The following is a 12,323-nucleotide window of genomic DNA, read 5'->3' as shown; positions in this document are numbered from 1 at the left end:
GAGAAAACATTAAACATTTTTTCCCCTGGGAAAAAGGCAGTCAAAAAGGTTAAAATTTGTACAGTTCTTCAAATTTTCCTTTTTATCTCATGGGCTTATGGGGCTACAATGATAACAAGTCAACTGAGTGGCAACCCCTACCATACTTGAATTCACCCCAGACACAGAGGTGCCATCAGAATGTCTCTGGTCCATGCTCGAGGCTGTGCAAACTCTCCTGGCTTCAGGACTGTTCTGACTCTATCCTCGCCCTCCCTGACTCCCTCTCCTGGTGCTCCTCACAAAGCAGGCAGGGTTCATCAACCTGTACACGAGCCCCCAGTGTTACCTTCTGGGCTGGGGCAGAAGGGCAGTTCCAAGAAGTAAACTTGAAATGGAAGGCTGGGCCATGGGGCGCAGGGCACTGGATATCATCAGCAGCTTAGACCAAGCAAAATGGAATCTGTTCCCATAGCGTTGAAACTGCTGGTTTTCACTCATTCCCCAAATCCCCTTTGAGGGAAATGATCTTGGTTCTATGAGGCACTGTGCAGGCTCTTAGTGGACACAAGGGCATCTGTGTCCACAGGCCACCTGGCACTCTCGACATGCCCAATGCCAGCCCCCGGGCTGCCCAGGGCACCTAACCTGGGCTCAGGAACATGTATAGTGATCCTGGGGCCGTTCTGTTACTCTCCCCACATGTAGCGCTGGGGGAGAAATGATGCTAGCAATTTTTTAAATTTCTTTTTTAAAAAGATTTTATTTATTCACTTTAGAGAGGGGAGAGACGGGGGGGGGGGGGAGCAGGAAGTATAAACTCCCATATGTGCCTTGACCAGGCAAGCTCAGGGTTTCAAACTGGTGACCTCAATGTTCCAGGTCAACGCTTTATCCACTGTGCCACCACAGGTCAGGCAGATGCTAGCAATTTGAAATTATTTTCTCAAACGTGTTTGCCCGATAAGGCCTTAATTAGGTAAATTATTCTAAAGTCTCTCCGTCAATGAAAGTCTACATGGGAATTGACTAAAACCTAACACATAAAATAAAGGTTTTAAAAGCCCCGTCTTTAAGTATTAGCCACCGGGGGTGTAATTTAGGTCTCCTCAGAGAAAGAGTTTGCCGGCTGTAAGTCACAGCTTGGACAGAATGAGCCCCATTATCTTTGAATGGTGTATCCCCAGTGGTCCAGGGCTTGCTTCCTTGAATCCTGCACCGAGAGACTGGATGACCACAGGAGGGGTGGTAGGGGTGCTTTAGCCTCTGTCAGAGGGTATGAGATTTGTCTCTGAACCTTCAAATAGTGCTAAGGGGATTGCCAGGCTATTAGGGAATTTAAAAATAAATAGATCGGCTCAGAATCTTGAATTTTTCATTTCTTTGTTCCTGAAACTTTTCCCTGGGCTCTTTCTTTTGCATGGAAGGCTAGCAAGTTAAAAGGAAATGTTGAATTCTAAATATGGATGAAAATGTATAAAAAATGTGCTTCAAAGGAAATTAATGTAGTCAGAAAGTTTTTCTTTTTTTTAAATTGAGGTCCATTTGTATACAGAAATTTCTTATTACCTTTTATTTCCACTTAACTGCCTATCTGGGAATATAATAAGGAAATGAAGTCATTCTGTAATTGCTGAATGTATTGTGTGCTGATTAGTAGACTACAGGAGACACAAGTTAGATAAAAGAGACTGGTTCCGTGTTCAGTGACCTTGGGCTCTATATTATTTTCATAAAGCAATACTGACAAATTTCTTCTAGATGAGAATAAGTACATGGCAGCTTACCTAAGAATGCTGTCATAGGTAAACATTTTGGAAGAGTGTTAAGAGAAAGGATATTAAAATAGTTCTGGGTAATTTAACCTTCATGCTTCTAATAAAAATACTCATTAGCCATGTATCACATATAATCAATCTATTATTTTAATAAAAGGTGTATCAGTTTGGTCCCTCATGAAAATTCTGGTTAACAGGATAACAGAGTAAGTATTTTATGGCATACAAATATGACTTAAGTTAGACTAATAATGGATCTTCATCTAGAAAGTTGACAGGCTTCATGGAAAAAATGACCGAATTACCTCATGCTGTTTTCTCTTTTTTTTCCTGACTCCTAACACTCCAGATCCCAAATGGAAGAGAGAGACTAGGGAGAAGAATGGAGGGGATGCACAAAGACAGAATAACTCATTTTCTTAAGTGCTCATAGAAATACAAAAGAAAAGGCAGGCCTGCCTTGTGCTTGAATTTAAAAGCTCTTTCCAAATAGTAAACCACCAAAATTCAAGACAAAACAAAACAAAACAAAATCCTTAAGTTAGGTCCAAGGCAGGATTGAAGAGCTGTGACGGGCTGTGCTGGAGTCCTAACGTTGCCCTCTGTCACCATCAGAGTACAAGCTCGGCAGTGGTGTTTGCATTCTGACTCAGTTCATTTAACACTCTCAGTGAAGCCCAGGGTGCATCCCAGCACATCATGTTTCAATAAATAGTTGACAATTTGAACCAAATGATGGGTGGATCTGGACATTCAGGATTAATATTTTAGTTCAGTGTGCAGAAAGGAAAAAACAACACATTTTATAAAGCTGAGCTTCAGAAAGACATATCAAAAGATCAGTGCTGTGGCCTCATCAGAGGTGAGCAACTTGGCCATGTTTTCTCATCCTGGGAGCCACCTTGGGATTTATTCTACTCAACACAAATATCCTGGTCTGGGAGTTAATATGAGGTAAGACCTGGGCCTTGTGGGCAGAGGGTAATGTGCAAGTCAACTTGCAAAATTATTGTTTTTGAGGAAGGTATGACTGTAGTTTATTTAGACATTAAATACATATATCACAAACTGAGCATATACTATGGGCAACATCCACAGGTGAGAACCAGTGCACTTTGGGAAGTACCTCTGAAATCCAAGAGGGGCCTTTCAGGCTCAGTCCAAAGCACAGGTGCTGCTGCTCCTGGGGAGGGAGGGCTGTGTTCTGGGCCTGCATGCAGGGCAGCAGGTGGACCACACTGATGGTCAGCCTCTGCCCATCCATCCCTCCACCCTCACTGCCACCATCAGGGCCTTCTTTACAGGGTTCCTATCCCAGTGGATAGGTAACTTTTACTCTTTCCGAATGGTGGGGCTGGATGTGGGCTCATTTGATTTATTTTTCTTAAAATATGCATGATACTAATTTTACAGTGCAAGGAGTCGGGAATAGATAACATTCCTGCTTGAAGAAATAGACCGTTTGCTTCCTGCTGACAAGGACCTTCTACTTAGAATGTATTGGAGAAGATCCAGAAAACAGACAAGGAGGCAGGGACACTGGATCTGAAAATATTCTCTTTGAAATGGTAGAAAGACACTGTGCTAAAGTCCCACTGGGAATATATATAGGCACATATACAGTCCCCATAAAAATGTTTTTCCATGACATTACTTTAAGGTAGTTGAACAAAATAGCCTAAGATTGATTTATAGTCATATCACTATTGTCAATTGCTGTAAATTGAAAAGTCATCTGATGTACTCAGGATCTAAAACTACCTTGATTATCTCACAAAATTGATGAAATTCAGCAAGGTAATACCCTGTGGCACAATTGAGCTATGTGCTATAACAGAACTAACATTTTCTTTTAGTGCACTTATTAGATTAAGAAAACATCTTTTCTGAGTATAATTCATTTCCAAAGATTCTGATTTTGCTATTCATAGAACACAGTTTTAGCAGATAAAATGGAAATTGTGGTAAATTACAGCATTTAAAATATTTGGAATTATTTTATTTTTCCTAACGGTTGTAAAACAGTGAACAGAAGGGGAAGCGCACCTAAAACAAAGTATGTGCTATAAAACTGTCTCTCCTCCCTCTTTGTGCATCAGGTGCCTTTGGTTGTCAAGATAGTGTCAAAAATGAAGACTCTTTCAAAAGACATCCTAAACTGTCAGGCAAGAACATTCTCATTGAGTGTGGAAGGGAGAGAGAAGAATGAAATCTGGTGTCTTTTCTTGGAAGGTTTGGATTAAAGTCTCAATTCTCTTACCTCAGGGCTGCCAAATAATTAGGCTCTGCCCAAAGTAATGGCAATGCAAGAGTCTCAATTTTCAGTCTCAACTATTTGTAGGAGGAATCAGACCCTACCTAGCTCAAAAATCAGTTTTATCTCATTTGCAGAATTCCATCTTTTACTTATAAATGAGATTAAAATCTACATTACCTTGTTACTTCTATCACATTGTATAGAAGATATTTTGGAAATGATGTATTTTAAAATACATAAACAAAAAAATTAAACATGAATTATTTCCTATTTAATCTATATTATAATAACATTTGTGTGATTAATTTTCTCATACAACTATAAACTGACACTTTAGAAGAATTATAACTGAAGGATTCTTATGATGAGTTATTTGGGGAAAAGAAAGAATATTTCATTCCAAGTATTTTGCAACTTGAAATGAGTTATACAGACACAATTTTCCTTAAAGCCAGGCTATATTTATGATGACTTGTCATTGGTTCATTGATATAAGTAAAAATGAATTTTGAGTCATACTTCCTAAACCTGACAGAATGGTCTTTACTTAGAAACACTCCCTTATAATCATGTGCAAGGAACATCCCTCTTGAACTTCATACAGTCTGTCTCAGGACTCCTTCTTGTCTATATTCTCATGTGAAGGTGAAATGCAGATGAAAAGGAAAAAAAAACAACAACACAACAACCTTCACATACTTTGCAGGCAGGTGGCAGGAGACCTGCTTCTCCAGAATTCTCTCACATTTCGTATCCTATGACAGGGCTCATTAAAGACAACGGCAGGGAGAGGTGAGCAAGACGAAGGGTTATTATTTCATTTCTCACTTACGCTGTCCATGCCACATCTTTGAACAAACACACAGTGGGAACCAGAAACAATCCCAACCAGAAGTGTGCAGAGCTCAGGACCATAGCTGCCTGCAAGAAGTAGAAGGGAAGAAGTATTAATACTTTTTCTTTTAAGAAAACGGTGAGAGGTAATTTAATCAAGGTTAAAATATTCTGTCACACAAAAACAAGAGAAAGTATTAAATTCAGTGAAAGTTGAACATCAAAGGGCATAACAGGTAAGTTCTTCTTCATGATCATCAGCTATTGTCTCCATTCTTGTATTTTGACAAGTGTTATCTCACTCTTTTATGAAGTGCCTGAAGCCCCTTTCCAATCAGAACACTGTCCTAAATCCCTCCTAGGAGAAATGGAGCCATCAGACTCCTATGGAATAAACTTTTACTCACTAGCTTCCTTTCATCCGCCTCACTCACCTGTCAGCTCCTGTTCCTTCACTGCTTGTCCATTCATGGAACCAGTATCTCAGAGAGAAGCATAGTGATTTTCAACACCCAGAAGAGGTGGATGAGCAAGTCATAGGCTTTGCCTTCAAGGAACTTAAAGTCATGTGGTGTACACACACACACACACACACACACACACACACACACACACAACTGTGTGGTGTCATTTACATGACACAGTGGAATGTAGGTGTCATGGTCGTATTCTATGTGGCTTCAGAGGAAGGCTGTAAGGCTGGGGAGACTTCTTAGAGAAGATAGAATATGGGATGTGCCTGGGAAAATACAGGACTGGACCAGATAGAGAGGGGTGGAGGGAGAGCGAGTCCAAGTGGAAGAAGGAAGGGTGAAAGAAGGAAGGATGGACGATGGGAGAATGGCCAGGAGTGCTGACTTTGATGACACTGTTCCTGGTGTGCTGAGTCAGAGAGTGCTTGGGGGGAAACAGAGAGGGTTTGAAGGAAAAGAGTTGTGGGGTCAAATCTGATGTCAGTGAGGGGAGGAGCTAAAACCAGAACTTAGAGCAATGGGGACTGGAGAGTAAAGGGTCTTTAGATTTTGGTTCTCGAGTGAGCAAGGCTGGAGGAATGGAACTGGCTAGGAGGATGGGCTACTTGGAAAAGGAACCCAGCTTAAAGCGTGACAGACCCCTCACGTTCATCGGTTTTCCTCATCTGGAGTTCTCCCCACTTGATGCTATTGGAATAGACGTTTTGCTATATAACTCAATGCAAAGTGGAGTGAGGCTTACAAGTGGGGGGCAGTGGAGGAGCTCTGGCATGAATATTGTTGGGGATTCTTGTAGGGAATTGGTGGGGCTGAGAATCAGGGAGCACCAGAACAGCCTTCTTCACCCTGCAAAGAGACGGTGGGGTCCCCTCTGGCTCTAGGGTGGCATCCAAACTGCAACTCACTCTTTGATTTTGATTTTCTGCTTCAGCCTGCTGGCCACACACACACACCCAGACCTCTTGTGGCTCCACGCAGCCACAGCAAAGCCCAGGTCTAACCATGCCCATCTGACCTCTGAATTCTGTCACACAGCCCTATGACAACAAAACAGAAGCTGTGAGGTTTGGGGTAAAGCTGCACTCTAGCCGTGGCCCTGGAGCACTTGCTCTCCTTTCTAAAAACAAGAGGGCTGCCTTTCCGAAAGAACAGTTCCTAACCCTACAAACAGATGAGTATATTTTGCCCTATCAATCACTGCTCTCAGAATTCATCCCAAGGAAACGTGTAAAGAAGCAGGTACAAGAATATTCACATGGTACTGGACTATCAAAGGCAGTAGAAGATAAATGTCCAAGAACAGGATTTAATATAATGTGGTCCATCCAATGGACTGATATTCAGGGATTAAAGTAATTAAAATTACATTTATTGAAAGAGATGTCATGTCATCTTGCTAATGAAAATATGGGTTCTCAGACAAGCTCTTATAGGAGCCATGCCATGCAAACAGGTGTGTGGAAAGGAAGATGATTGGCCCAAGCCTCAAAGTTACACTTGAGATGTTATCTCTTGATGCAGTTCACCTACAAGTTATGGCATCTTTGTGTTGATACCTATATGACAATATACATCATAGTTTTTGTATTCCTGCTTTGGTATTTCCTCACCTTTACAAAGCACATTTCAGGACTTCAGGAACAGAGGAGTGGCCCAGGCCCTGATGGACTTGAGACTACCAATCCCCTCGCATATGTGCCTGCTGATATGTTCTGGGGAAATGCATGAAACAGATATTAGGAGTGTCTCCGTAGGACAATTGCTGGTTTTTATTTTCAGAGATCTTTGGCTAGCTCTGCTTCCTGTTTTTTTTCTATAGAAAACATATATTACTTACATGAAAGAAAATGTTAACCACCCCCCTTCCCTCCAAGGAAACTTCAGGAAGGAGTTGGCTTAGAAGGCTCCTTTTTGCAGTCTAGACTTCTACCTCCAATTCCCTGCTCCCCCCTCCCCCCAGCTGACAGGGTCCCCAGGATCCCATCTGAGCAGAGCCCTTGAGTTTGCTTTTGCTACAGAGATGCCTAGAGTGGTGCTTGGCCCACAGAAGGCAGACTTGTTCAAGCCGTATTAATCAACAAATAAGATCATTTAGAAATAATATTTTACATCCATAATGTAACATTTAAAACAGATTATGAACCTTAGTAAGAACTTTTCCTTGCTGAGGGAAGTAAGGAAAACAAACACTGAGCTGTCCTGTTTGAAATATAAAGCCCCTCCAAACTTAACAAAGATAATTTGGAAATTTGAAAGTATTGTTGTTGGTGTTTAAAACCTGAAACTGTGAAAATATCACATAGATAACTAATTTTAAAGGTGTGTCTACAAAAAGGTTTCTACCACCCTGATTTTCACATATTGACTATGAATCCAAATTTCCGGTCTTTGCTAAAGCCACAGCTTTATTTAAATTTAGTTAGATTGTTCTTGTTTCTTAACATAACAAAAAAATGTTTAATGAGTTGAGCTAGCTGATAAATTGCTCTTAATTACTCTCCCCCTCCCCAATCATTGAGTGAGATTTTAATAACATCCTTTTGATATGCTAACAGTCCCATTGGGAAGAATGCATCCCTTGTTTAACAAATCTTTAGTTAACAATGACTAATAACCACTTAGGTGTCAAATGCATAGGAACCCACTGTGGTCAGTTAGCCGAGAGTGAGGCTCAGGTGGGTGCAATTATTTGATAAATTGGGACACAAATCTGTGAGAGCTGAGAAAGGGTTGGAGGCTTATCTAAATTGTAATGCTACACAGAACTACCTCAAGTCAGACAAGAAGTATTAACCAGGGACACGCACAGAACTAGTGACGGGGGACTAGTGCACTCATGGGCTTTGGTGAACTACTAATCACACACATACCCACAGTACCCAGGACCAGCCACCCATGAACATGGTGACAGCTGGGAAAAAGTTTTCAAACGAAGGCTAGAGCAACCCAAGGTAGGGAAGGTCAGTTTGTGTTCCTGAGTATGGGGCAAACTAAAAGGATGTGTTAGAGACGGAGAAGGCACCAGCTCATGCGTGAGGAGAAGGAAACAGATTTCTTTGTATATCACTCTGTGCCGGACTCTCCATATAGAATTTCATTTAATCCTTCATAGTCTTCATTTCACAGAAGAAAAAAGTAACTCTGCAACCTCCCCCAAGGACCTGCAGCCAGAGAGTAGAGTCATAAAGATTCAAACTGAAGTTCAAATCCAAGGCCTCCTGCCTCACCTCAGCCTGAGGAATGAAGTGCTCTCTGTACCACCTGCTGCTCCAGGGCAGAAGAGAAATGTCTAAAGTTTAGAGAAGCACCAACACTCAAGGCAAAAGTCTGACTTCAATTTAACATCAGAAACACCAGGCACCAAATTCAAAATTTAAGTAGAAGAAAATTTGAAGAACTTGTAAAGTTATAAAAACAAAAATAAGCACAGGAAGAAAAAAATTCCCCAATCTCTCTACTCCCACCAAGCAATAATAACAACAAAATAAAATATAATGCTAGCTTCCTAAGAATACTTGTACTTGGAGAGATCCAAGATGGCAGCAGAATAGGTGGATGTTATACTCACCTCCTCCCAGGAACAAACTGAAGTTATAACTAAATTTAAGAACAATCATCCTAAAAAACTAACTTAGGACTAAAAGAAGGGGAGTTTTATAATGAAGAATTGACAGAAGAAGCCACATCAAAACTGGTAGGAAGGGCAGAAATGCAAAAAGGGCTGGCCTCACTCCCATGAGCAGTGACTGAGGTTCCAGAGGGATATCTCAGCTGCAATGTATGTTTATGCAGGGTTAACCCCGAGAAGTGTGAGGCCTAAACACCAAGCCCGGCTCCCCAGCCTAGAGCACCAGAGCCAAGAAGAGGTGCTTGTATAGCATTTGGGTGTGAAAAGCAGCAAGGTATCTGTCTGCCCCAAACAGATGGGAGTCTGCAGAGACATAGGCACCTCTAAAGGCCAATGCACAAAATCTCGTTCAGTCACTTACTCTGGGCTCTGACAGAGGGAGGGCTGAGTGGAGTAGAGACGCATGTGAGGAATCTGAGGAAACTCTGGGGAGAGACATATTGGAGGACAGCCACCAGGACCCCTGTGCTGAGTCATGCTCCAATACCCCAGTTGCCATCTTTCTTGGGTGGAGCACTACACTTAGTTTGGCAGCAGGCTGGGGGAAAGCATCTGCCCCACCTTCAGAAATCTGTCACACCCCACCCTGTGAAGATTAGGCCCTACTGAGGAGTCAGCAGTCTTAGCTAGGGAATAGAGGTCTAGACAGACTCAGGGAGCAACAGTGAGCTATAACCTCCACTTTCCCAAGAATGGGATTGATGGGTCCCTTCACAGGAGATTCAGTAGAACTGCTGTCCTGGAGCTTGGCAGACCAACTCTTGGGCTCCAGAGACCCCATCCACCCAACTCCAAGTGGCTATGCCCTGCTAAGGTTGGAGGAAAAACCTGGGACAAAGACCTGTTGCTCTGGGGTGGGAGTCATACTCTCTGGGCTTCCTGAAGCCTGACAGCTACCTCCACAGGGTAGATCCATTAGCCCCATATGCCTGACTTTACCAAAGGCACTTACAGTGGCTGAGCCTAACAAGCAACCAGCAGATGTAAGAAGACTGAGGAGGGTCTGAGGGTGCCTTGGGTCTTTTATTGACCTGTCCTTTGGCCCAGTGCTGGTGAAAACTTGCCTTGGTGTGCAGCTTGGTCCTTCTGCATGCACCTTAGCTCACCAGAAGCAGCTAGAGATTGTGAATTGCTTGTAGTTTCAGACAGGTTGCTAAGGGCCAGTCACAGGTAGTGTCTTACATTGATCTGCACTAGGTTTTCTCCTAAGAGGCCTGGAACCAATACACTCAGTGGCCAGCTTCAGACAATATCAGAGCAGGATCCAATTAGTTTTATAAGCAGTATATCCATAGGGATAACTCATTAGGCACCAAACCCAGCTGAGGTGAATTCTGCTTCCTGTGATGAGCACCTACCTGCACAGCAACTCACATGCATTGGTTGAGGTAGAGCCTCACAGTCAGTCAGCCTGAAGGTTGATCCCATGAACAACAAGACACTAGAAGTCAAGATTCAAATACAGTAGGCAGGTTCCACAAAGTCCACACATGGGACATTCCTGGAGCACATAGCTCAGGGGGATCAAGGAGTTTATATCACTGGACTCATCAGAACACCTACTACATAAGGCCACCCCATGAAGACAGGGAATCATAGCAAATCTATCTAATACATAGAAACAAATACAAAGATGCAGCCAAAATGGGGAGAAAAAGAAATATTGCCCAAATGACAGAACAAGAGAAATCTCTAGAAAAAGAGCTAACTGAAATGGAGATAAGCAATTTATCAGATATAGAGTTCAAAGCAATAATTATATGGATGCTTAAGGAACAAAGTGAGAACTTCAACAAAGAGGTGGCAAACATAAAAAAGGATATAGAAACCCAAAAAAAGAATCAGTCAGAAATGAAGACTATATTATGCAACATCAAGAATACACTGGAAGGAATGAACAGTATGTTGGATAAAATAGATATCAAATCAGTGATTTGGAAGACAAAGTAGAAAAAAATACCCAGTCAGAGCAGCAAAAATGAAACATAATTAAAAAGAATGAGGATAGTTTAAAAGATCTTTGGGACAACATCAAATGTAACAACACCTGTCTCATAAAGGCACCAGAAGGAGAAGAGACAGAGGGAGAGCAAGAGATTGATAACCTATTTGAAGAAATAAAGACTGAAAATATCTAAACCTAGTGAAGAAAAAAGACACACAAGTCCCAGAAGTGCAGAGTCCCAAACAAGATGGACCCAAAGAGGCCCACACCAAACACATCATGTTTAAAATGGCAAAAGTTAAAGACAAAGAGAAAGTCTTAAAAGCAGCAAGAGAAAAGCAGTTAGTTACTTACAAGGGGGCTCCCATAAGATTGTTAATTGATTTCTCAACAGAAACATTTCAGGCCAGAAGACACTGGAATGAAATATTGAAGGTGATGAATAGCAAGTACCTACAATCAAGACTACTTTACCCAGAAAGGCTATCATTTAAAACTGGAGAAGAAATAAAGAGCTTCCCAGATAAGAAAAAGCTAAAGGAGTTTGTTACCACAAAACCAGTATTATAAAAAGTGTTAAAGGGCCTTCTTTAAAACAAAAAAGAAGAGAGAAAAAAAGCAGAAGAACATAGTTAAAAGAATAAAATGATAATAAATACATATCTATCAATAATGACTTTAAATGTAAATTACTTAACTGTCCCAATCAAAAGACATAGAGTAGCTGCATGGATGAGAAAGCAAGACCTATATACATGCTGTCTATAAGAGGCCCACCTCAGAACAAAAGATACACAGACTAAAAGTAAAGTGATGGAAAAAAATATTTTATGCAAATGAAAATTTTTAAAAAGCTGGGTTATCAATATTTATATCTGACAAAATAGACTTTAAAACAAAGGCTATAGTAAAAGATAAAGAAGGACATTACATAATGATAAAGGGAGCAAAACAACAACAGGATATAATTCTTGTTAATATTTACACACCCAACGTAGGAGCACCTAAATATATAAAGCAAATCCCGATAGACATACAGAGAGAGAGACAGCAATAAAGTCATAGTAGGAGATTTTAACACCCCATTGACATCAATGGGTAGATCTTCCAGATAGAAAATCAACAAGAAAATGGAGGCCTTAAATGACACATTAAATGAGCTGGATTTAATTGGTATCTTGAGGGCATTTCACCTCAAAGCAAAAGAATATATATTCTTTTCAAGTGCACATGGAAAATTTTCTAAGGAAGACCACATGTTAGGACACAAGGACACAAAACAAGTCTCAATAAAACTTATGAAGACTGAAATCATATCAAGCATCTCTTCTGACCATAATGGTATGAAACCAGAAATCAATCACAAGAAAAAAACCCCAAAAGCACACATAGACATGGAGGCTAAATAACATGTTACTAAACAATAAAT

The 12,323-nt window shown here is 41.1% G+C and overlaps 1 protein-coding gene across 4 annotated transcripts in view; it reads right to left on the bottom strand.

The window, feature by feature from the left end:
* The window catches only part of ATP8A2 (ATPase phospholipid transporting 8A2), a 726,487-nt gene that overhangs the window by 46,519 nt on the left and 667,645 nt on the right, over window positions 1-12,323 (bottom strand). For all 4 annotated transcript variants that reach the window (XM_066369169.1, XM_066369168.1, XM_066369167.1 and 1 more), the window contains exon 34: window positions 4,847-4,935. In XM_066369169.1, coding sequence (XP_066225266.1) covers window positions 4,847-4,935 — 89 coding nt within the window. The remainder of the gene's footprint in view (window positions 1-4,846; window positions 4,936-12,323) is intronic.

The sequence above is a fragment of the Saccopteryx leptura genome, chromosome 2, assembly GCF_036850995.1.
Source record: "Saccopteryx leptura isolate mSacLep1 chromosome 2, mSacLep1_pri_phased_curated, whole genome shotgun sequence".
NCBI lineage: Eukaryota > Metazoa > Chordata > Mammalia > Chiroptera > Emballonuridae > Saccopteryx > Saccopteryx leptura.
The sequence above is the reverse complement of the archived record's forward strand: the minus strand, read 5'-3'. Positions and strand labels throughout refer to the sequence as shown.